The sequence below is a fragment of the Phacochoerus africanus genome, chromosome 11 (genome assembly GCF_016906955.1).
Source record: "Phacochoerus africanus isolate WHEZ1 chromosome 11, ROS_Pafr_v1, whole genome shotgun sequence".
NCBI classification, from domain to species: domain Eukaryota; kingdom Metazoa; phylum Chordata; class Mammalia; order Artiodactyla; family Suidae; genus Phacochoerus; species Phacochoerus africanus.
The window spans coordinates 7162789-7187743 of NC_062554.1; the positions used below are offsets into that span (position 1 = coordinate 7162789).

Below are 24955 nucleotides of genomic sequence, written 5' to 3' on the forward strand. Positions count from 1 at the left end.
CGGGGGAAGGAGCTGTGCCCGCCCAGCTCCCGAGGGGCTCATCTGCAGGGTCGCGTCGGTCTGCCTGTGCTCCAGCAGTGTAGTTTCTCCCGCAGCTCCTCCCCAATCCACCCCCCACCCCGACTCCAGATTCCCAGCCTAACGCGCGCGGGGAGCCCACCCCCTCTTTTGGGCGCGAGGCCCCGCCCCCACCCCTTTCCTCTGCCACAAAGTTTATTTGCAACAAAAGGGAGCGAGAAGCGAGCAGCCAAGAGGGAGGGAGCGGGAGCTGGAGTGGGAGTGCGAGGGGAGGCAGGCAGGCCGGCCGGCCGGCGGGCGGGCACAGAGCCGAGGAACGGAGCGCCGGGATCGAGCCTGGACCGGGCCGGGCCGCGATGCTCCGGGTCGCAGTGGGCGAGGCAGAGGCTGGGCCCGGGAGTCGACGCTGAGCCGGGAGGAGTCGCACGGGAGGATGGAGCGGAGGCGGCCCACGGGCGCGGAAACCTGAGCCGCAGCAGATAAAGCTCTGCTCTGGTCTCTGTGCCCTTTGCCCGCAGCCCCCCTCGCCCTGCGGCTGCGGCACCCGGGCCTTCGGACCCGGGCCGCTGCGCTCCTTCGGGGCAGGGGCGCGGGGGGGGGTTGGCCGCGGCTCCCCGAGGCCGGCCCCCCCAGAGTGAGCGCCGCCACCATGGCGGACGGGACGCCCCGGCCCCAGCTGTATCGCAGCGTCTCGTTCAAGCTGCTGGAGCGCTGGAGCGGCGGGTCTGGGCTGAGGGAGGAGGCCACGGACACCCCTGGGCTGCGGCGCCGGGCCTCGTGCCGGCCGGTCGCGGCCGTCCCGGGCCAGCCCTCCCGGCGCGTGTCCAAGCTGGCGTCGGGGCCCCCGGCCGCCCCCGCGCAGCCGCGCCCGCTCCGTAGCCTCTCGCCGTCGGTGCGCCAGCTCTCCCGGCGCTTCGACGCGCCGCGTCTGGACAACAACTCCACGGCGGCCCGAGAGGGGGGCGTTTCCCCCGGGGCCGCGGAAGAAGCGGCGGAGGGAGCCCCGCGCGGCGCCTGGCCCAGCGTCACCGAGATGCGCAAGCTCTTCAGCGGCCCCGGCTCCAGGCGGCCCAGCGCCGACTCTGAGGCCTCGGGGACGCCCAGCCCCGACGGCGCCGCGTGGGAGCCCGCGAGCCGCGAACCCCGGCAGCCACCGACGCCACCTCCTCGGACGTGCTTCCCGCTGGCGGGCCTGCGTTCGGCGCGGCCGCTGCCTGGCGCAGGGACCGAGGGGAGGAGGCGGCGGCAGCAGCAGCAGCAGCAGCAGCAACAGGAGCGAGCGCAGCGTCCGGCGGATGGTTTACATTCTTGGCATAGCTTCTCCCAACCGCAGGCCTGGGCCCGGGCCTCCTGCTCCTCCTCCTCCTCCATCGCTTTCTCCTATCCTGTCAGCCGCAGCCGGCCGGCCAGCTCCAGCGAGGAGGAAGAGGAGGGCCCGCCGCCGCCGTCCGGGGCGCAGAGTCCGGCCTACCCCGGCGGCCACTGCTCAGGCAGTGACGAGGACCAAGACGGTGAGGGTGGCCACTGCTGGGGAGGGAGGTCGGGGCCCAGGCCTGGGAACTCCCTCTTAGACAAGGACTGTAGAGCCGACAGTTATGGGTTAAATCTGAGCAGCATGGACTCCGCAGGGGGAGCCCGGAGCCCCGACCCCCCAGTATCTCCTAGAGCCCCTAGCGAGGAAGGCCCCCGAGAGTGGGGTACTGGCTCTCCGCCCTGTGTGCCAGGTCCCCAGGAAGGACCTCGGCCCTCGTCCGACACGGCGGGGGGAACTTTCCGCGTGGCCAAGGTGAGCTTTCCCGCGAGCCTGGCCAGCCCAGCAGGTTCCCGGGGTAGCAGCCGCTACTCCAGCACCGAGACGCTCAAGGATGAGGACCTGTGGGCTAGCCGGGGTTCTGGGAGCTGGGGCGTGTATCGCTCCCCGAGCTTCGGGGCCGGGGAAGGGCTCCCAAGGCCCCAGGCTCGAACCCGCGCCAAGGGACCTGTGGGCGCCGTGAGAGCCTTGAGGGATGGAGGACTGGAGCCAGACAAGAACCGGCAACGGAAGTCCTTGTCGAATCCAGATATTGCTTCGGAGACCCTGACCCTGCTCAATTTCCTGCGTTCAGACCTTTCAGAGCTGAGGGTCCGAAAGCCTGGTGGGCGACCTGGAGACCTCGGGAGCGGCTCCTTAGATGGCAGAGACTCACCATCCGCAGGTGGCCCAGTAGGGCAGTTTGAGCCCGCGCCGGCCCCGGCCCCAGCATCCCCTGGCACCCGCCCCACCCTGAAGGACTTGACGGCCACCCTTCGAAGGGCCAAGTCTTTCACATGCTCTGAGAAGCCTGTGGCCCGCCGCCTACCCCGCAGCAGCGCCCTGAAGCCCAGCTCCTCTGAACTGCTGCTGGCTGGCCCGGGCGCCGAGGAGGACCCACTGCCCCTCGTCGTCCAGGATCAGTATGTGCAGGAGGCCCGTCAGGTTTTTGAGAAGATTCAGCGCATGGGAGCCCAGCAGGATGATGGAAGTGAGGTCCCCCCCGGAAGCCCTGACTGGGCAGGAGATGTGACCCGGGGGCCGCAGTCCCAGGAGGAGCTGCTCTCTGGCCCTGAGTCCAGCCTGACGGACGAGGGCATTGGGGCGGATCCTGAGCCGCCTCCTGTCTCCGCCTTTTGCAGCCTGGGTACCACAGGGGTGTGGCGACCCCTTTCCTCATCCTCAGTCCAGCCCAACCACTATGGCCCTGGGGCTGAGGACAGTCTGGGAGGCTGGGCCCTGGTTTCCCCGGAGACCCCTCCCACACCAGGTGCCCTCCGCCGGAGACGCAAAGTGCCGCCTTCAGGCCCTGGGGGGGCTGAACTGAGCAACGGGGAGGCAGGGGAGGCCTACCGGTCTCTGAGTGACCCAATTCCACAGCGCCACTGGGCCACCGCCTCCGAGGAGCCCTCAGGGTTCTCTGTGGACAGCAACCTCCTTGGCTCGCTGAGCCCCAAGACAGGGCTTCCAGCAGCCCCAGCTACGGACGAGGGCTTGACCAGTGGTCACAGTGACTGGTCTGTAGGCAGTGAAGAGAGCAAGGGGTACCAGGAGGTCATTCAGAGCATCGTTCAGGGACCTGGCGCCTTGGGGGGCGTGGTGGATGACAGAGCTGCTGGCAAAGCCCCCAAGAAGAAATCTCTGAGTGATCCCAGCCGCCGTGGGGAGCTGGCTGGGCCTGGGTTTGAGGGCCCTGGAGGGGAGCCCATCCGAGAGGTCGAGCCTGTGCTGCCTCCGTCCAGCAGTGAGCCCATCCTCGCAGAGCGGCAGGCGGAACCAGAAGAGCCCAGTCCCGCCAGGGGCCGGGCACAGTCTGAGAGGGCTCTGCCCGAGGCCCCATCTGCCTCCTCCACCGCCCACCATGACTTCCGCCTCGACCCGAAACTGGCTGATGCTCTGTCTCCACGGCTCACCCGCCGTGGTTCTAAGAAGCGCCCGGCCCGGAGCAGCCATCAGGAGCTGCCAGCGGAGGGCCATCAGGACCAGCCGGGCAGCCTGGCTCGGGCCCGACCCTCCTCCAAACACGTGCGCCACGCCAGTGTGCCCGCCACCTTCACGCCCATTGCGGTGCCCGGGCTGCCGACGTCTCTCGGCCCCCCTGTGGCTGTGCCAGAGCCCGTGGGCTTCCCCGCGCAGGCCCGCCCCGCGCTGCAGGCCCCAGCTCTTGAGGACGCCACTAAGCAGTACATGCTGACCCTCCGCTCTGGTGAGGCCCCTGCCCCACTGCCGGGGGCCGTACCCTGCTTGACTCCGGTGGCACCGCCCTCGGCCGAGGCCAAGCCCCCCGAAGCGTCCCGGGCTCCAGAAGAACCTGCCCCAACCAGCAAGTGCTGCAACAAGCCCCAAGTGGTGAGTCTGTGGGCGGCCTTTGGGTGAAGCCGAAGGAGGGCCGGGGCCAGTGTCTTCTGCCAGAGCCTTTTGCGTGTGCTCCTTGGGCAGGTGCCCAGGTCTTTGGTGCTGAAGTGTCCAGGCCGCTTTAAGAGTGTGAAGGACACAGGGCTCCCGTTCCCTCAGCCCCGGAGGCTTCAGGCTTCTGCTGGTGCTGATGCCAGAGGCTCTTATCTGCTCCGGGTGCTCTGCGGGTAGTTACTGAGGGTTCTGATTTAGCCCTTTCGATGGTTTTCAGAAACTGGTTTTAAAGGTTCCTATCTGGTTTTTTGGTGGCAACACGTAAGGAGATGCGAGGGCATGTGACTTTCTCGAGAGCCTTGCCGCTCGATGGGCCCGACCCCTTGCAGGCGTCTTGGCCTGGGGACCCACCCGGACGGGGAGTTTGCCCTTCCTCGTGGGGCTTTCCTGTGGCAGAGCAAAGTGTGAGCGCACTGCCGGACCTGGGAGAGCTGGAGAGGTAGAGGCGTTCCCGTGTGGAGTGGTGGAGAGGGCTTCATGAGCTCCATCGGCGGCCCTGGCCTTTCTGTGTGACTCAGCCTTCCCGTGTGTGACAGCAGGGTTGGGGACAAGCTGGTGGCTGGTGCCCATGGCTCCTCTCAGCTGGGCTGCACGGGTTTGTGGTTGGAGTTGGGGCACTCTTTGGGCCTGAAATCTGCCAAAGCCTCCTCTGAGTAGAATGGGGACCTCGAGGGGAGGCCAAGGTCAGGGGGAGGCTGCTGAAGTTCAGCAGGTGGGACCCCGGGAGAGGCTGGGGGTGGTTCCGGCCGCCACAGGCAGGGCTGCCTCTCTGGGTCAGGATGGGGGCCCTGGTCTTGCATCTTTTCCCCACCCAGCCCCCTTCCTGGTGACTCTGAGCTGCTTCCTCCTTCCTCTGCCAGACTTACTCTCCCGAAGGCTCCCCTGCCACCTTCTGGCTTCAGCTATCCCTGGATTTGGGCCGTGGGTTCAGATGGGTTCTAGGCAGTGTGATGCCCTGGCATCCGGGTTGGAAGCTAGATTTGAGGCTCTGGGGTTGGGCCCTAGAGTGGGGGTGGCCTGGGGTTCCTCAGCCGTGGCCTGCGCCCACAGTGTCCCTGCCGGACTGAGGAGCCCGGAAGCCCTAAACCCGGGCCTGACCTGGTCACACATGGTTCTCAGCGGTCTCCCGGCCCCTCTGAGCTCCCTCTGTCTGGTGCTCTCTCCTGGCTCTGTGTCCCCCGGTCCTGGCTCTGGGTCCCCCACGGAGGCTGCAGTCAGTAGACTGGGCGTGGGGAGAGGGGAAATTGGGACCTGTTCTTCCCCTTGAGAGCCTGGGGGTGGCTCAGGTGCCCCTAACGCAGGTGCCAGTTGTCTTTGGAAGCTGGAGGTGGGGGAGGGTGACCGCAGGGGCGCCTCCTGCCAGGGTCCCCTCCCCCGATGCTTTTCCTGTGTAATTATCTCCTCCAGGAGCCTTGAAGGGTAAATTAGGGAGAGAGCAGGGGTGAACCAGGGGACTCGGAGGCTGGGGGAGGCAGGCTGCTCCTGAAGAGGGGCCTTGAGACTCAGGGGAGGTGGGAACTTCTGCACAACTGGCTCCTGGTCCGCTCTCTGCGCATTGTCCCCTGACCCGCCTGATCTCAGGGAGAAGCTTAGGGCTCCCCTGCCCCCTGGGCTCTGTGCGGTGGGACCCGTAACACTGGCTTCTCCTCGTTGCCCTCAAGGGAGGCGCTCCCTCTCCAAGGCCCCGGGTGAGGTCCCCTCTTACCCTTAGGGGGGAGGAACCAGTGAGTCTGACCCTGGAAGAGCAGGGTGTGGCCTTAGATCAGTCACGTCCTTGCTTTATGCCTCAACCTTCCCTTCTGCGAAGTGGGGCTGGTGGTCTGCCCACAGGCTGGTGCACTGTGAGTGGGTGGGCTGGTCGCACCCCCCAAGGGGCAGGAGAGAGGGAATAAACAGGGTCCACTGTCTCAGCTGCATCCCAGGGTCCCGCCTTGGCCCCTCCTGCCTGCCCCCTACTGATTTCTGAGCGCAGAGCTGGGCACTCTGGGCCGCGGTGTAACCTGGTGGACTTCAGTCAACTCAAAAGAGATTGGGCCTCCCCTAACTCCGCACCCCTGGTGAAGCCTGGAAGTTCTCCCGTCCGCTCGCCTGACTCGTTCCTGCTGTCCCTTTCCTTCCGGCTCTAGGAAGATGGGGAGCAGCTGTCCAGCCCTCCTGCTGGCCGCCGCGGTGGAGACAATGCCCCCTTGTTCCGGGCCTGGGGCTCTAGTCTCGCTCCCTGGGCTGTGGGTGGGGATGGCGTGGTGTGGGCTCCAGGGAAAGAGGGCGAGACGCTGTCTTGCTTTGCTGAGGAGGCAGAAACCAGTGTGAGCTCAGCCAGGGGGCTAACGAAAGAGGCCCCGGGGGGCAGAGAGGCCCCGACCCACCCTTGGGCTATGGGGAGCTCCTCAAAGTCGGGTCTCTCCCACCCCATATTCCGTATTTGCCTTCTGTGTGGTGCTGCCCCCACTGTTGGGAGCAGGAGGCCCGGGACCAGGTCTGGCTGAGCCTTTGATGTGCTCTGAGACCTTGACAGAGTTATCGTGGGCCTCGGTGTTCCCATCTGTGCAGTGGGGGGTTAGACTGCCTGGTCTTTGGAGCTCTCTAGGAAGGACTCAGCCTGCAGGGTGGTCAAGGGAAGCAGGAAGAGTCGGGCTGTGGCTGGAAGGGAGAGAAAGGCAGCTCTGTGCATGCGACCGACCGGCTGGAAGAACGCAGGAGCCCAGGGAGCGAGGGCGAACTCACGTTGGCTTTCTGCACACACCTGCTTGCAGATGTGCTGCGGGGAGGAGCCCAGCTGTGGAGGCTGCTTGCCTTTCCCCCTCCCCCGCCCCCTTGTCGTTGCCTCAAAGGCCCGAGATAGTCCCGATGCTCAGTGACTCTTCACCCCAGGGCCTCCCCTGCGCTGACCCCGAAATGCAGAGTCCTGGGGTCCAGGCTTCTGCGCACAGGCCTGACCCCCATTTGACAGCAGTGGCGGCTCAGCCCAGACACAGGAGGTGACTTGTGTGGCAGAATCAGATGGGTGGACTCATAAAACTCGAGCAGATTGAAATAGGAACAGTGGCTAACATTTATTAAACACTGACTGTATGCCCAACACTCTGGAGGTTTCACTCTTCAAATGCGAAAGCTGTGAGAACCTCACCCGGCCGCGTTCTTAGAGGCGCAGACCCTAGATCCTCACGGCTTGACGAGCTCATCAAGCGTCTTAGTGGTGAAGGGGCCCAGGGGGTCCCTGTTTCTTGGTGGAATTGACCCGCCATCTGAGGAGTGCCACAGGGTCGGGGGGCCGTCCCCTGCACCCCCCCCCCAGCCGCCTGAACACCTTCCCGGTACTCATTTAATTCACTGGGGCCTGGGTTTGCCATGGGAAGAGCTTCAAGGCTCAGAAAGGAGAGTGCCGACTTTGGGGTCACTCGTGGGCAGGGCAGAGCCAGGTCCATGCACCGCCCTGCCCTGGCCCCCACCCCTGCCTCTGGCTCCCGCCTTGCAGGGCCAGCCGGCTGTGGCTCTTTGTCACCTTTCTTCTCTCCGTCTCTCCTTGGCAAGGAACCCACAGGAGGTGGGGTTCTCTCCTTTCCCTCCTTGGCTCTTTGCTCTGATTTTTCCATGGAAACTGGTTCTGGGAGGGGAGGCGACTAGGACGTTTGGAATTCTGAGCGGTACCAAATATCTATAATTAAATGTCTTGTCACCCTGCAGGGGGAGGGTGGGAAGGGGGAGGACAGGCAGAGGCTGTCCCTTCCCTCTGTTTATTCCCCGCTCCCCCGACTCCTTCCTGGGCGCCCTGAGCTCCTGAGGGAGCGAGGCCCAGGACTGGCGCCCTCCCCAACGCCGCTGCCGCCCGCCCGCCCGCCCGCCGGGAAGAGCTGGGGGATGGACCAGGGTTGAGGCTGACATTTTCCAGCCCCTCATTTCCAGGACCAGCTGGGTTTGGGAGGCTGGAAGGCTGCTGTTAATCCCGTCCCCAGCCCCCTCCCAGTAGGGACCTGCCCCTCCCGCCTCCTTCCCGCCCGCCCCGTCTGTGATCTCTCAGCTACACCTGCTGGCCCGCAGTGGGGCGGGGGCGCCTCCAGGCCAGCGGAAGAGCCGGAAACACCCAGTGGCCAGGAGGGGCTGCAGGAGGTCAAGGCACTGGCCTGGGGCTGGCAGGAGAGGCTTCCTGGATGAGGCTCTGACTGGAGCCTGGCTTTGAAAACTGGAAGAATCTGAATATCCAGAGACGAGAGGGAGAGGTTCTAGGAGGAGGGCACATGGGGCAGAGGCTGGTAGCAGACGGAGCACGTTAAACCACGAGCCACAGGAGCTTGTTTCAGAGACTTGGCTCAGCCTTGGTAATAAGGCGACGCGTTCCTCCATTTCACAAATACTGAACCCCTGGACACTCAGGCACTCTGCTGGCCCCTGGAATACAGCAGCCAGCAAAACACAGGCTTGGCCTCCTGGAGCCTCCAGACTGGTGGAGACCTGTCTACAAACAACACATGGTCGGAGTTCCCATCGTGGCTCAGCGGAAATGAGTCTGACTAGGAACCATGAGGACACAGGTTCAATCCCCAGCCTCACTCAGTGGGTTAAGGATCCGGCATTGCCGTGAGCTGTGGTGTACGTCGCAGACGCAGCTTGGATCTGCGTGGCTGTGGCTGTGGTGTAGGCCAGTGGCTGCAGCTCCGATTTGACCCTAGCCTGGGAACCTCCATGTGCCGTGGGTGCAGCCCTAAAAAAGACAAAACAAAACAAAGACAGTGCATTGTCCACCAGGGAGGGATGGGGGCTGGGGAGCAAAGGACAGCAGGGTGAGGGACTAGAGAAGGACCGGGAGGCGCTGTTTAGACTGAGGTCTGAGAAGGCCTCGGAGGAGATGCGATTGGAGTAGAGCCCTGCGGGGAGCAAGCCTGGGGCTGCATGGGGGCGGGGGACAGAAAGTGCAAAGGCCCTGCGGTAGAGGTGAGGTCGGAGGGGAGGCCTGTGGATGGCATCAAGGAGGGGTCAGTTCAGAATTCGGGGAGGGCGGAAGTGGGTCGGGGCCAAAGGGGTGCGTTTCCTCGGCCGGTGGGGGCCCGTCTGTCTGTGTTTACCTGAACGAAGGTTTTCCGTAGACAGTGACCCGATCTGACGCAGCCTCTCACAGCCTTGCCCCGGGGCAGAGGCGGTAAGGTGGTGGGTCTCGGTGGAGGGTTTCGGGAGGGCCTGGGCTCCAGCATTCCAGGCGAGCTCAGAGCTGCCGCAGCCCCGGCGGCTGGGCCGTGTGTGAGGGCGGTGGACAAAGGCCCTGGGAGGCAGGAGCCGCGGGCCGCCCGGGCCACCCTGCAGGCCTCTGCTGGTGGAGCTGCCCAGGCCTCATCGCCGTCTCAGGGCCCCAGGGCAGCCGGGGCCTCCAGTGAGACGGGCCTCCCGGGGTTCGGATGAAGCCGGCCCAGCGCGGCCAGCGGTGCGCCAGGGCCCTGCGTCTCCGGTGTGGAATCTGGGCCAAGGTGTCCTGACTCCGCGGCCATACGTCGGCCCCGCCGAGTTCCCACCGAGCCGAGTTGGCGGGGATTCTGGTCGTAGGGCGGGGGGAGGGGAGCCCATGTTTCCCAGAAAGGCTCGAAGCCCTGGCGTATTTATTGGGAAATAGGCCCAGGCAGCCTGGCGCCTGGCTGGCAGGCCCTGAAATGAGCGCCCTGGGTCCCTGGGGAAGCAGGAGGCTATTAGAGCCAGCACCCCGCCCCCCATGGGAGTTGATCCTCCAGGCAGTCCCTCCACCGCCCACCCCCAGGCCTCTAGAGCATTCCAGGCGTGGACAGAGGCAGAGCAAGACTGCCAGGCTGCCATGCTCTGAGCCACGCGTGAGCCCAGCCCGTGACCGCAGGGCCTCGGCCCCAGTCAGGGTATCCGAGCCCCCTCCTGTGGTGGTGGCCGAGGGGCTCAGCAGGGGTGACCTGGCGTCCACACGGGGGGCCAGGAGGCCTGGGTTCCAGCCTTAGTCCCTCCATTTTCCTGCTGTGTGTCCTTAAGTAAGACCCCTCTTAGAACCATGGGTTCCTCCATGTCTGGGGCATCAGGAAAAACCTCCTTTCCTGCTGGGAGAGGCAACAGCCATCCTCAGGAGGGTCCCGGCTTGTGGACTGAAGCAGGCGGGTCGGGGGCTCCTAGCCGCTCGGGGCTGCTAAGGAGACAGAGGCCCAGAGTGGGGCTGGGCCCCAGCCAGGCCTGGCTCCTGGGACCCATTTCTCCACGACCAGTAGCTGCCCTAGGCTCGGCCTCGCCCCATGCTGCGGCCCGGCCTTGGGCTCCCCCCGGGGCCCGTGCTCGGGAGTGTTCATGCCGCTGCCACTGGATGTTCAAGCTTCCTGGGGCTCAGGGATGTCCCGGGGCTCTGAGATGCTCCCTCTGCAGGGGCAGCGTCGGGGGGAGTCTCTAGAGGTCCCTGAGGTGGGAAGGACGTGAGCTGATTCCAGGGTCTAGCGTGGCACCTGGGTGGAATATTCATTTCCTGTTGCTATTGGAGCAAATCTCTCCACATTTAGTGGCTTAAGACACTAGAAATATTATCTCACACTTTTGGAGATCAGAAAAAGTAGGTTTCACTGAGCTAAAATTAAGATGTTAGCAGGACTGCATGTCTTCCAGGGGCTTTAGGGAAAAACCTGTTTCCCTTCCCTGTTCCAGCTCTGGTGGCTGCCGGCACTTCTGGGCCCACGGCCCCTTGGTCCATTCTCAAAGCGGGCAGTTCGGCACCTTCACAGCTCTCACTCTGAACCAGACCTCCTGCTTCCCTCTTCCAGGGACCCTTGTGATAACTCCGGGCCCACTTAGACCGTCCACGATAATCTCCCCATCTCACAATCTTTCGTCACGTCTGCAGAGTCCTGTTTGCCATGTATGATAATATAGCCATAGGGTCTGGGGTTAGGAGGCAGATGTCTTTGGGGACCACTGTTCTGCCTGTCACAGGTGGGCAGAGGGGCCAGGCTGTCGGTTCCTGGGAGCCAGAGCCCCTGGCAGGTGCTGGTCACAGGGCAGAGCTGGAGAATCAGGCCCACGGCGTTTATCCTGCCTGCATTTCTTTCCCAGGTCATTGGTCATTCACTCACTCAGCAGTCAGTTGTCGAGCCGCTTGATGGGCGGTGTGGACGCGCAGAGAAAGCTTGGGCATCACCCCGCTTGTCGGGAGCTCACAGCAAGGGTCTTATCCCCCCTGAGGAGCTGAGCCCTGGTTTGGTGGGAGAGGGACAGAAGAGCCAGTGGGTCCCCTGTGGGTGGGCTTAGATTCTAGGGGCAGCTGGCTAGAATGGAGGTGAAGCAGCTCCCAAGAAGGGCAGAGGCGCTTAGAGCCAGGGCGGAGAGAGGAGGTGGGGCTAGAGTGGGGGTGGCAGGCGCGTGTCTTTTAGGCTGGCCCTGGGGGACCCGGCAGATGGCCAGGAGCTCCCTCCCCAGGCGCTGGGATCTCTGTCTGGGATTGGGGACCCTGGGGCTCTTGGACCAGAGGGCCTGTCAGGTCCCTTCAGGCCCTGGAGGTGGCCCGTGGAGGGGAAGCCGCATGCCTTGTAGTTCTGCTCTCCTCCAGCTGGCTTTGGATCCCAGAGCAAGCATTTACAGACCCCTCTGAGCCGGAAAACGGGGCCATGATCCTCTCACTCCCCCAAGGATGACTGTTAAGTTTAGACGAAATAATGCCCCAAGGGAGTCCTCAGGAAATATCAGTTCTATAGTTGCTGTCGTGGTGCGATGCAACAATTCCGACTAGGATCCATGAGGACGCAGGGTCCATCCCTGGCCTCGCTCAGTGGGTTAAGGATCTGGCATTGCTGTGAGCTGTGGTGTAGGTTGCAGACGCAGCTCGGATCCCGTGTTGCTGTGAGCAGTGGTGTAGGCCAGTAGCTATAGCTCCAATTCGACCCCTAGCCTGGGAACCTCCATGTGCCACTGGTGGGGCCCTAAAAGGCAAAAAAAAAAAAAGAAAGAGATATCAGTTCTTACGCTCCTGAGACTGAGATGCTAAGATGTTAGGATTCTAAGATTCTCGGGGACATTGATTCCAAGATGCTCAAATTCTCGTCATTTGTTTCCAGCCAGGAAGCAGAGGACAAAGCTCTGGACAGGAGGGCTGCTGGGGTCCTGGCTACATCTGTGGGGTCGGCGGCCAGCAGCCTGGGCCGGTGGAGGTGGGTGGAGGGTGAGGCCGGGCCGGTGGGGGGAGCCAAGCGCCCCCGACCGTGCTCCCTCTCCAGCTCCCCCTCCCATTTAGTTACCTTCAGCCCCAGCCTGGGAGCCGAGCAGAGTCGAAGCCCTGGACCCGCCGGAACTGGCCTTTGCAGTGGGTCTCTCTTCCCTCTGCTTCCTCTTCCGGGCTTAGAGCCCCTGCAGCAGGGCGTGTGGGGTCCATGTGCCTGGTGGGCTTTGTGCTCTGCAGAGAAGTGTCAACATCTTGGCCCTGACTCGGGCTCACAACTGGGTGGGATCTAACACAAGTCCTTGCACCTCAGCCCCGAGCCTCAGTTGCCTTCTCTGCAAGGCGAGGCTGCTAAGGCGCTCCCCTGAGGCCGAGGAGAATGCGTGTGGAGCCCTCAGCCCATGGCCCCGGGTCTGGAAGCTCTCACAATTGTGGATGCTGTTGAGGCTGCCAGTCCGGAAGGTAGAATCTTGTGGTTTCAAGATGCGGGAGTCTGAGTGTTTTCCAGAAGCCATACCTCTGATCCTGATTTTGTTTGTGCCTTTGAGATGATTGCTTCTTGGTGCTGAGATTCTGGGACTTGGGAGAGGCGGGCCGGGTCCTGGGCCAGAGGGCGGGCGGGGAGGGCCCGCGATAGAGGGGCCAGGCTGAGGGAGCAAGCACCAGGTTGGTGTCTGTTTCCTGTTTATTGGTTCCCAGGGGGTGAGCAGGCCCTGCTCCCGAGCAGCAGCAGCAGCGAGCAGGAGGGAGGGAGGCCTGGGGTCCTGGCTGCCAGCCAGCCCCAGAGCCTGGCCTCCGGGGACTGCTGAGACCCCTCCCCCAAACCCCCTTGGACAAACATCCAGTCCTTTCCCAGGACAGGGGATTGGAGGTCAAGAAGCAGATGTGAAGGGAAGGGGCAGAAGGGCGGAAAGGGACCCCCTCCCCCCCCAAATCCTCCTGGTTCCGACTTTCTCGGCTGCCTGTGCCACTGGCTTCTTGCTCCTGGGTCCTCTCGGTCCGCCTCTGCCTCTCCCCGTGCCCCTGGGATGGGGCCTGGCGGTGAGATGTCCAGGGGGCAGCAGCAGGAAGAGGAGGGACAGGGCCTTGAAGCCAGGATAGTCCACCCAGAAGGACCCTTAGAAACCAGCGTGTCTTCTAACCAACCTCACCCCTGCGTTATTCCGAGGGGAAACCGAGGCCCGGCCGGGGAAGGGCGTCTCGCCCAAGGCAGGTAGTGGACCGGGCCCTGCAAGCTGCCCGTGCACCTCACTGCCCGGGAAGAGGCGCTGGGAGTTCACGGGAGAGGAGGGCCATGTGGCATCTTAGAAAATTTGGCTGAGCCGGGTGGGAAGGAGAAGCCTCCGTGTACGTCTGGGGCCAAGAGGGCCGGGAGGTCTCTGTTGGAACCCGGTGCAGGGGAGAGGCTGCGCGTGCAGAAGCCAGTTCAACGCCTGGAGTCCAAGTCGAATGGCCAGGGCTTTGTCCTCTGGGCAGTGGGGAGCCGTGGAAGCCGAGAGCTGAGGGGAGCACCTGGGCACATGAGGAAGCCCCTCTGGTTGTGGGGGGATGGTTGCAGTGGAGGAGCAGGGAGAAAAGAAGCCTGAGCTTAGGGGGGTGGGGGATGGAGGGATGGAGGGAAAAGAACCTACTAGGGAGATAATTCGGAGGTGAAATTTAAAGCTAGGTTCAGAGGCCCTACCTGGCCCTGGGGTGGGGGAGCAGGGCCTACCTCCTTCGCTGGAGTTAGAGAATGAGGCCAGGACCAGTGAATGCAGCGTCATCTGAGTTATCCCCCTGCCTCCAGGCAGAGCTTTCCCTGCCTTTCTGGGAGGGTGAGGGGCTCTGAGCCAGCTCTGTGCCCCACGTGCTCTTTACCTAATGAGGTTCCTCCTGCTCCAGCCGTGCCCTGCTTCTCAGTGGGGTCACCGGAGACCAGCAGAGCTCCAGGCTACACCCCAGCCCAATCCTCGTGGGAGCAGCCTGGCTGGAGCAGGTGGGAGAGAGCAGGAGCAGGCCTGCGCTGCCTGGCTGGCCAGGACCCGGGACACAGCACTCGGCCTCAGTCTCCCCAGCTGTGAAGCGTGCGCCCCAGATGTGGCAGAGCCCGGGAGAGCTCTGGACCCTGCGGACTCCAGGGAGGGGTGACTGGTGGTGGACAAGCCTGCAGCCTCGCTAGCATTGCTCACAGGGGGACCTGCAGACGAGACAGAGTATCCTCAGGCTCTCGGTAGCAAAGACCCCAACATGAGTGCTGTTCTCTGGCCCTGCAGTCCTGGAGGCCTTCCTGGAGGAGAGTAGGGCCGAGGCCATAGGGGGAGGAGTGCTTCAGATTTGGGGCCTGCCCCAGAGCCTCAGTTTCCTCCCCAGAGGCTTCAGTACCCTTCCAGCTCCTCAAGGCTTCTGGGGCCTCCTCTTCCCTCCTGCCTGGCCCCGGGCTTCCAGGCTTCTCCCCAGGCTAGCGGGGGCGTTGCCTGGGGCGGGTGAGGAATTTCCGAGGGAACAGCTAAATTCGGCCCCAGCTAAAAATAGTCCTGGGCCTGGCCCCAAGGCTGGAGGAGGTGGAGGAAGAGGGCAGGACAAGCTGCTCCTGCCGCCTGCCCCCCGCCTTCACCTGGACCCCAGGCCTGGGCTGGGGCAGGCCTCCTCCCTTCTTCCTCGGCAGTCGCTGGGCTCTGCTTTCCTCCCTTCTCCCGCCTCCGTCATCCGCCCTTGGTCTTGCTCCTTCTGTCTCTTGTCTCTTCTGACCCACACAGGGGCCCCTGGCCGGCCAGGATCAGGCCTCGGGAAGAGGGTCGGGTAGAGGGTGGTGTTCCCTGGCATCCTAGCCCGAGCGTCAGGAACCCCACCACTGCCGCCCTGCCGCCCCCACTCAGCACTCAGCTATTGCAGCCCTGCTGCCCTTGGGCTGGGGGGCAGACCTCCAGAAATCTGGGGTGTGGAGATGTGGGTGGGGCCCCCAGTTTACCCTGTGATCCAGTGCTTGGTTCTGGCCAGGTGGCCCCACCTGTGCCAGGCCTTCCTGTTCCTGGCATGCAGCAGGGCATCAAAACACATTTTTAAAATACATACTGCGGAGGGGGTGGGGAAGGCAGGAGGAGGCCAGCGGCCCTGTTCCCGAGGAGTTCCCGGGCAGCGCTGCCCTGGGCATCACGGGCCCGAGCCGCCAGGCAGATGGGCAGAGGGTACTGTCCAGGCCAGTACCGCTCGGGGTTGGGGGTGGGAGCTAGACCCCGAGGCCCAGATCGCAGGGTCCGGGTGGAGTGAGGTGGTGCTGGACCGAGCGGGCCCCTCCCCGGGTTGCAGGAGAGCACCTTGTCTACTGCAGAGAGTTCGGGAAGGGCTGAGGAAGGTCTGAGGAGGTCGGGGCACAGCGCATGGCCTCCTCCCGCGTGCCTGGCGCTGGTCTCAACCCCTCCAGCGAATTCACTCATTTAACGCTCACAGCCTCGAGGAGGGACGGCCCCGCTCCCCAGCTGAGCGCCGAGGCAGCGCCTGGTCAGGAGTCTGGGGTTGGGAAAACCAGCCGGGAGTTGGAATTCAAGCCCAGACGGTCTGGTTCCAGAATCCATGAGTGCTCCTCGGGCTCCTGGCTTTCAGGACGGCCGGGTCGGGGTGGTGCTGTCACCAGGGTGGGCACTAGGAAGAGTGACTTCGCTTTGGACGTGAGGGGCCCGCTGGGGCCCCGTGCTCGTTCTGGGGTCTAGCACACAGTAGCTGCTCGGTAAGTATTAGCTGAATGGCTCGGTTGACTAGGAGGCGCCCTTGGGGAGCAAGAGTAGGTGATGAGCAGGCAGCAGGAGTGTGTGTGTGTGTGTGTGTGTGTGTGTGTGTGTGTGAGAGAGAGAGAGAGAGAATGTGTGTGTGAGTGCAAGCGAGTGGAAGTGTGGGAGTGTGTCCCCGCTGTGGGCCCAGGGACCTTTCCCTCGGGGCCGAAGAGCTGCTGGGGTGGGTACTGGGCTCCCAGCGGTGGAGACGGCTCCGGCCCCGGAAGCTGGAAGGGGGCTGAGCTGAGCCCCAGGCAGGAAGAGGAGGATGGGGGGCGGGGGGCGGTGCCGCGTCCCGCCTGCAGTATCTGGAAAGCAGATCTCTTGGGCCATGGCCGGCGTGACTCAAATGGAGACAAAAAAACCTTCCATATTTGGACAAAGAGTCCAGAGAGGCCCGGACCCACCGCCAGCCCAGGCCGCCTCCCCACCCCGCCTCCTGCCCTGTCTCCCTCTGGGCCCCGAGCCCCGAGCCCTGTCCCACGAGTTTAATTCTTGGTCCTCAGGCAGCCCCTTGGCCCCCTCACCTCCGTCATCAGGCCGCCTTCCGTGTGGCCAGGCTTGGCCGTGGGTGCCGGGGAAGAGACGCCCAGGGGTGGTCCCTGAGCTCTGGCGGGAGATGTGAAGAGGAGCTGGCGGCCTGGCAGAGCCGCAGGCTGGAGGGGCACACGCGGTGGCCAGCAGTGCCCATGCTGTGGGGTACCTGACTGTGGGCCCCCACCCACCCCGACATGAGTAAAGCCTAAGGTACACACACACACACACACACACACACCAGACTTCTGTGCCCACAAAGACTTTTGGGCAGATAATCAGAAGTGAGGCCGTAGCCTGGGAACCCCTCATACCTTGCCTGGGAACAGCGTTTAATGACAGTGAGGTTGATGTAGCCATGGGCAGCTTGTGGTGTAGACAGGCATCAGCCCATGGTGTAGACGTGAACCGAGCGTTTTGTCCCAGCCCTGACACCCGCAGGTGCCCACTGTGGGTCTGGGGAGCGGGCCTCAGGCGACCTCCTGGCTGGAGCCGGACCTCCCTCCCGGGGGAAAGCCCGGCCATGGGGCAGAGGACCGGGTGTTCGCTGCCACCAGTGGAGTAACTGCGCTGCCCGCACAGCTGTCTCTAGCTTTCCTAACTAGCCCCGGTGATGGACTCGGACGAGCCCAGGTATCCTTTCCGATTCAGTTCCACTGCCATCTGCCAGTGCCCGCGTGCGTAGGATGAGCCTGCGGGCTGAATGACAGTCAGGAGCGGGTCCTGCCCTAAGGAGCCCCATCCAAGAACGGAGAACCAGAGGAGGCCAGTGTGGAGCTCAAGCCTTGAAGAGCCAGCAGGGTCCTGACAGGCAGAAATGGGGCCAGGAAGGCAGGGGCCTGGGATGGAAATGCTCTGGGGTGTCTGGGGTGCCACTCAAAGCTCCCTGGTTCTGGAGAAGTCGGCGGGGGGGGGGGGGGGTCCTAGGGAGTCTGGAAGGCCAGCACTGAAAGTCTGGATTTGATCCCAGGGCAGTAATTTCCAAGCTTTTAAAAATGGTAGAACTCTTTCTTCTAGAGGATTCTTCACCCAGGGCTATAAAATAGATCAGCTTGGAACCTGATGAGGTGAAAGTGGGGGCATGTCCACCCCCTTGACTGCCTCTCCCCCAGGCACTTCCCATGAGCCCCCTGGCTCAGGCCGAGGATCCCTTTCTGGGGCAGAGAGGCTCCGATGGAGGGTTTAGAGCTGGACCAGCCTGGCCCTTCAGTTTCTCTGCAGGCTCAGAGGTTCAGCCCTCCCCCCAACCCCCGTAAGAAGTTCAGCCCAGCCAGGCTCGCTGGGCAGGGCCAAACCCTGTTGGGGACCAGGGCTCCAGAAGGAGCCAGGGTGAGGGGGGACCCCTCTTCTGGGCTCCTAGGAGCAAGTGATGCCCCCTCCAGGGCCTCTAGAGCCAGCTGGGCCTCTCTTGAGCTGTCAGGATGACCCCTCGGAACAGTGGGCCCTGCCTGCCAGCGGCTGCTGTGTGGGAAGGTGCAGGCCCTTTGTGGGAGGTAGGAGCTGGCAGCCAGCCACGCTCCTGGAGCAGGCACACTGGCCTGGCACCGTCACTGGCTGGGACAGGTGGAGGCAAAGTCTCCAGAGGCCCAGGAGTCCCACTGGTTCCCTTAGGGCGAGGTCTTTTAGGTCAGAATCGGGACGACTTCCTCTGAGCTGAGAGTATAAGAAGCATGAGCATGGGTTGGCAGGAGAAGACCTGAGCCCTGGGCTGGCAGGTCCAGCGTCTAAGGACGCTCACTTGGGCTACTTGGGGCATTCGCCTAACCTGGCCCGCCACTCAGCCTAGGCTCCCACTTCTCTGGCCACTGAAACATGGGGTGAGGAGGAGGTTGCCAAGCACATAAAGAGAGACCTGCGCGTGCCGAGGCCCAGGGTGCCAGAAAGGGCGGCGGGTTGAAGGAACTGCCAGGACCGGGGCCTGGCGCAGCCCGAGTATGGTACAGGCGGCACATTTGATGCTGGTGGGCCAGCAAGGACAGGTCACCCAGGGAGTGGGGCTCAGCCCGCGCGCGCTTGCGCCTGATCCTGCAGCCCGCAGTGGTGGTTAGAACGGATGGGAGTCAGGTGGCCGAGGTTCACGTCCTGCTCTTCCCGCTGGCTGTGTGACCTTGAGCAGGCACTTCATCCCTCTCTGGCTCAGTTTATGCCTCCGTAAAACGGGGATAGCATGCACCCGTTAGAGCATTTTGTTGGGATCAGGGCCACGGACTGCTGGGAAATCATAAAGCAAATTAAAGGGGGGTGCAGGGGCCTGACCTGGCTGAGGAGGGGCCCCGGGGGTGGAGAGCAGTGGGGGAGTTACCGAGAGTGGCCTGGAGCGTCATTGGCAGAGGCGGCTGTGCTGAGTTTCCGGAGGAAGGCACAACAGCTCCCTGCAGCGCAGCCGCAGGCGGCCGTTCTAGGAGAGGAGAGGGGCCTCGGGGGTGGGTGGCTTCTGGCAGCTTCTCACGGGTGGAAACCCCACCCTGCCCTAGGGTTGCCCGCTGCCAGCCTCACCTGGCAGACGGTGTCTGTGGCCCCGCGAGGAGCAGGGTTGCCAGGGTCGCTCAGCAGTCCTTCCCCCACTTTCCGCACAGGCGGCGTCGCGGTCCACACTGCTGCGCCCTGAGCATCGCTGGCTGGTTTCGCCTGGTCACTGCTCTGAGAGCCCCCAGTCCTCTTGTACCACGTGGCCTCTCATGGCACAGATTACCCATCTGAATTTAAACCCGTTTGAAAGGCTATTTCGATCATTTCCGGTCTTCTGCTGTTACGGGTGGTGCGCAGTGAATGAACTTGTTCAGAGGCTTTTTTGCGTGGGGGCCGGCGTGTACGGAGGGCACTTTCTTGGGAGGGGAGTGCGGGGACAGGGGGTGTACGCGAGATTTTAGTTGCGGTGCTTTCCGCAGGGGCCGCCACCTGAGTAAGAGACCTCTTCCCCGCAGCCTCGCCCAGGCAGGTGGGTGTTTTGCCAGCCTGCCGGGTGAAATGGTATCTCCGTGTATTGAATCCGCATTTCTCTTATAATGACTAGGGTTGAGCGTCTTTGCACATGTCCAGGAGATAATTTGGATTCTCGTTTCTGTGACCCGTTTGCATCTTTTGCCCATTTTTTTGTTTGGTTGTCGGCCTTTTGTTTTTATCAATTTCTAGGGACCTTTGAAACATTGGAGAGGTTGTTCCTTTGTCTGGGTTATGAGTTTCAGCTATTTTTTCCTGACTTGTCATGACTTTTGACTTTATGGTGTCTTTTTGCCATGCAGAAGTTTTTACTTTTATGTGGTCTAATTTATCAAGCTTCTGTTTTACGGCTTTGGGGTTTGGAGTTATGGTTAGAAGGGCCTTTCCTTCTCCAAGCTTATAAAGCAGTTTTCCCATGTTTTCCTCTGGTATTTTATGTTTTCTTGTTTTGTTTTACATTTAAGTCTTTGATCCACTTGGAATTTATCCTGGTGTGTAATGTGAATTATGGTTCCAGCTCTGTTTTTTATTCCCAGATGGCTGGCATTTTAAGCCCAGGAGTGACTTGCTCAGAATGGGAGCATCTGTCTGGGCGGCGGGGGGGTGACCACCTCAGGGAGCAAGGCTGAGCCTGTTGGGGATCAGCAGCAGAGACGTGAGGAAGGCTTGGTCGGCACCAGTATAACTTGACGGATGGGGGCGATGGGGCGCAGGGCGGTGGCATAGCATTCCCAAATCCTCATCTGTGCTGTGTGACTTTGGACAAGTCCTATCCCTCTCTGGGCCTGGAGTAGCATAGTTGAAGGGGCCCTGGAGAGCATGCTGATCCCAGGGTCGACTGTGAGGAAGGAGGCGGCCAGCAGAGAGGGCTGCCCGGGGACAGAGCCCAGGGGATGGCCGTGAATCTAGCCCTCGCTCAGGCTTGGCTGAGTGGAGGGGGCCTGGCAGCAGAATTCACTGTCTTCCTGAAGTGGGAAGGCGGAGAGAGGCGGGCACCCATTTAAAAATACCCACAGCAGCCTGGCACTTTAGGCAGGGGTGGGGGCAGGCCCTCTGCCAGCCACGTCCAGGGGTGTGGAGGCTTGCTGGGGGCAGGCACACTGTCTGTGGTCTCAGGGCTGTGGCCCCAGCCCAGCCATGGCCATTCTTGGCCTTGGCGGTCCTCCTCCCACCGCCGTGGAGCAGGCGGCCTCGGCCTCTGCCGTGGAGAGACGGGGAAGCCAGCGTCTGCACCCCAGGGTCTAGTCTCAGCACTGCCTGGGTTTGCTGTGTGACCTGGGGGCGAGGCCCTGTCTTCTGGGGTCCCTGTCCTTCACGGGGGCGGTTGGCCTTGCTCTGGTTCCTCCCGCTGCCCGTGGCCTTCGCCCAGGTTCCAGTTTGGATTAGAGCTGGGAAGAGAGATTTCTGAGGTCCATGCCTCTTCCCCTTTACAGACGGGGAAACAGACCGGGGAAGGACCCTGAGGCCTGCCCTGCTCTTCTTGGCTTTCTGGGCCCCTGGACCCTCCTGCCGACCCCTAGCCTGGCCTGTACCAGCTCCCCACCCCCACTCCTGGGCCCCAGTGGTCAAATTCCAGGGCTGCCGTTGCCATGGCCACAGCCCCGCTCACCAGGCCCCTCCCCTTAGGGTTCTCCGCTAGTCCAGAAGGAGGAGAGGGCCTCTGGGGCCTGGGGGACTGGAGGGCTTGGGGGTGGGGTAGCAGGAGGTCAGACCCAGCTGGCTTCCCATTTATTTTCCAGAGGAGAAAATGGGAAAGGCACAGCGGGCGGCAGCAAATGCCCTGTCACCCCAGAGGCACTGGGAGGAACGGAAGTGGTCTCCTGGCCACTCCGAAGAGAGCCACTCCGAGAGCCCCTCCCGGCCGTGCTCCTCGGGAACCCCCCCCCCCCATCAAAGGGTCTGAGACCAGAGGATTTTGGGTGGGAGATGGAAGACCCTTCCCAAGGTCACCACCGTCCAATGCTAGGGCCACCCAGGCACGGAGGGGCCAGCCGAGTTTGGTCTTTCTCCCAAGGAGACCTGGCCCATCGCAGACAAGCTGCTATGGTGCCATGGCAGGGGGCGAGCTCCCCAACCCTGAGGGCATGCAGACAGGGGCTACCGGTCCTGGGGTGGAGCTGGTCCAGTCAGCCTCTGAGCTGCCCTGCCTTCGGAGGTTCTCTGGTTATTCCTAACAGCCAGCCTTTCCGGAGCACCCTGTGTGCTAAGGCCCTGTGCTAAGGCCGCCCGTACGGTCCCTGTCACACGGACCACGAGCGAGGCGCAGCGCTCAGGGCAGCGCTCAGGGCACGCTTTCTCCTCGCACGTCCTTGCGTGGAGTTCGTGGCATCGAGATGGTGTGGATGCTTCCAGCTTCTTTCGGTTCATGTTACACCGGGCGCTTCTCCATGTGCAAGTGCGTGCTTCACTCCGCCCTGTGGTCACTTCCCACTCTTGGCAGGAAGGCAGGTGTCCCCTGTGTGCTGGTGGCCCAGGCTGCTGTCTGGATTACTCCCTCGGGCAGGAAGGCGCCCGAGTGGATGTGGATCGCCTGCCTCCTGGGCCCATGGGTGCCCAAATCCTGTCTGCTGTGAGACCTTGAGGCCTGCCCTTAATGTCCCTGTGCCCCTCGTCCTCTTGTGTGAAGCACCCAGGAGGCTTTGTTCATCTCCAGGTTAAAATCAATGCCTGGGAGTTCCCGTCGTGGCTCAGTGATTAACGAATCCGACTAGGAACCATGAGGTTGTGGGTTCGATCCCTGGCCTTGCTCAGTGGGATAAGGATCGGCGTTGCTGTGAGCTGTGGTGTAGGTTGCAGACGCGGCTTGGATCCCGCGTTGCTGTGGCTCTGGTGTAGGCAGTTGGCTACAGCTCCGATCCGACCCCTAGCCTGGGAATCTCCATATGGCGCGGGAGCGGCCCAAGAAATGACAAAAAAAAAACAAACAGAAAAACAACAACAGTGCCTGTAAGCAGCACCTAGGAACCCCTCGAGAGACCAGCTCCCTGTGTATGCCACTGCTCCCCTCCTGTCCTCAGGCACAGCGAGGACAGAGTCCCACAGCAGGTCAGCAGAGGGGTGATTGGAGCCCCAGCCCCACCTCCTCTGAGTCCTGAGAACCCGAGCAAGTTACGGCTCCTCACTGAGCCCTGGTTTTCCCCGCTGAGTTCCCAAGAGGGTCCGGTGGAGGTCTTGCAAGCATTTTGTAAACTGCCAAGTGGTGAGGGCACCCCTTACTGTCCTCATGGCAATAGTGAGTCTAGACAGACTCTGAGGTTCGAAGCTGCCACCCCTGAAGCCCAAAGAGCTCAGAGAAGGAGGGGGGTTGGCATATCCGGGCTGTCAGGGCAGCTCCCTGGAAGTGGGGTCCTAGTCCTAGTGCCTTGCAAGAGCGGGGGCCTAGACCCGGCTCGGCGGGCCTTCGGCTGTGAATCTCGTGTACTGCACACACACACACACGCACACACGCACACATAACCAGGGCTAGGGACCAGGCATTGGGCGGGTCACTAGTTGCTGATACAGTGCAGCAAGACCTAGAGGCTGAGGCTGCCTCTGGTCTGCCAAGGCAGAGACCACGTCCGCCAGCGGGGCCCAGTCCTGGCGACAGCTCCCTGCAGGCTGGGATGGTCACTGTCCCTGGGCTTCTTGGCTGCCCTAGGCTTGTCTGGTGTGATGGGCGGGGCTTCCCTGGGCTCTGGCTTGGGCCGGGTCACCAGGGTTCACTTTATGCTGGGCCAGAGTGGCTGTCTGATGGATGGAACCTGCCCCCTTCCTGGGCGCGTCCCCCAGTGAGGTAGGGCGGTGGCGGGGGGGTGCACACACCTCCCAGCTGCTTGGGCCCCTTTGCAGGAGCTGCTGCGCTGCCACCGCTGTGGAAGAGCCCTGAGGCCTGGTTCTGGCCTCAGCTGACTGCCTGCTGCCCTGGGGGTGAGGCCTTGTGAGAAGCCCCGTCCCTTCCCTGGCTTCCCCTCCAGGGAGGAGTGAACGTGGACCTTTTCAGCTTGCTGTGCACATGCATTTCACTGGCCTTCTCCGTCCACTGACTCACGAGTACGAATCGCACGTGCTGTGGGCCTGCTCTGTTCTAGGCACGGCTGCTGAAGTCTCGGAGCTCCAGAGGAAGGGAGCACCTCTGCCTGTTCCAGCAGCGGCCATGCCCAGAACAGAGGTCAGGCTGGCAGGAGCCGAGAGTGCCTCAGGCCCGCCCGGGCCTTTGCAGATCTGAGTAAGTTCGGCGCTGTGGCGAGCGGGGAAGAGGGGTTTTGAGCGCCCAGGATCACGTCCACAGCGCGGGCAAGCCCTGCCCCCTCCTCCCTGCCTCCTTGCTCCCTGGGGCCCTGGCCCAAGCTTGGCCTGGCCTTTCCCAGGGTGCCTGGCCCCCAGCCCAGTGAGTCATCGTCCCCTCTGGAGGCAGGACACCCCATCCCACCCTGACAACACACAAGTGGAGGCCCCCCTCCCCCAGCTGCGCCTGGGTTCAAGGAAAGGAGGGAGGGAGCAGGAGGAGCTGGAAACAGGCACTTCCGTTCCCACGCTCCCTCACCCCGGCCTCCCTGCGTGCTGGACAAGCGTGGAGGCAAGGAGGGAGCCCTCCTGCCTGCACAGAGCACCTGCTGCGCGGTGGGTGCTCCCCATCGTTTTCAAAGTAGGAAGCCCGCGGCTGAGGACAGGGATGTTTGCAGCAGCTAGAAGCTGGTGGTGCTGAGCCCCGGCCGCAGGGCCTGATTCCCCGTGCAGTGTTCTGTGCCGAGCAAGGCTTACTCATTTTGAATGAAATGATGTTTGAAGCTGGGAGAGGAGGGCTCAGGAAGCTGACCTCCTCCACAAGTTCTGAGCCAGGGCTGGGACCAGCAGCCAGAACGCGGTCCTGAGCAGCAGTGTGGACACGGGTGGGTGGTGCGTGGCCTGGGAGCCAGGGTTGCCAGATTGAGCAAATCCTACTTTCAGGCTTCATCGGATTCCCAGGGGGACTCCTGCCCCCTGCCCCTCAGATGTGGGACCCGGAAGATCTGCCTTTTGATTCCTCTGCCTGTAAAATGGGGGTGCCAGTCCTAGTCTCTTGGGCCTGGAGATGATAACTTCAGAGCTTGTTAGCTCGTCAGGAGATGTTTTTCACATCTGCAGGGGTCTGTCTGTCCACCTACCCCCCAGCCCCCTGCTTCCGGCCATTATCCATGATATTGAGGAACTCCTCCTTCCCAGGCTGGAAGATCCAGCTGCCTCTTCTTGAAACGAAGGAGGGGGCGTGGTCGTGGGAAGGCAGAGGAGAAGAAAGGGAAAAAACCCACATGAAACAAGACTGGACTTAAATTCAAACCACATGCACCACAGCCCCAGCTGCGCGGGCCTCTGCTGCCCCCTGTGGGTGTCTGGCAGAAGTGCAGTTCCTGGAGTCCAGCTTCCCTGCTCAAGCCAGGAGGCTGGATCCTGGCATCTGAATCTTGGGAGGAAGGTCAAGCTGCCCATCCACCATCTCTGGGCAGGACCTCTCTTTGCCCACCTCCCTTGGGGAGCCTGGTGGGCAGTTTGGAATCCACCTTCACCTTCCCTCCTCCCCCATGTGTCTAGACAGGGGGAAGCAATCCCGGGGTGGGGGGGTGCATCTTGGCCAATCACAGAGCAGCAGAATGTGTGGTGCAGCCCTTAGGTCAGGCACCCAGCTGCGACCATGGGGAGACC

The 24955-nt window shown here is 62.8% G+C and overlaps 1 protein-coding gene across 2 annotated transcripts in view; it reads left to right on the forward strand.

The window, feature by feature from the left end:
- Positions 1–228: 228 nt before the first annotated feature.
- The window catches only part of ARHGEF17 (Rho guanine nucleotide exchange factor 17), a 59275-nt gene continuing 34548 nt past the window's right edge, over positions 229–24955 (forward strand). Inside the window, exon 1 of one of the 2 annotated variants that reach the window (XM_047754039.1) lies at positions 229–3877. In XM_047754039.1, coding sequence (XP_047609995.1) covers positions 668–3877 — 3210 coding nt within the window. In that variant the 5' untranslated portion in view covers positions 229–667. The remainder of the gene's footprint in view (positions 3878–24955) is intronic. The other variant, XM_047754038.1, reaches the window with a different exon arrangement.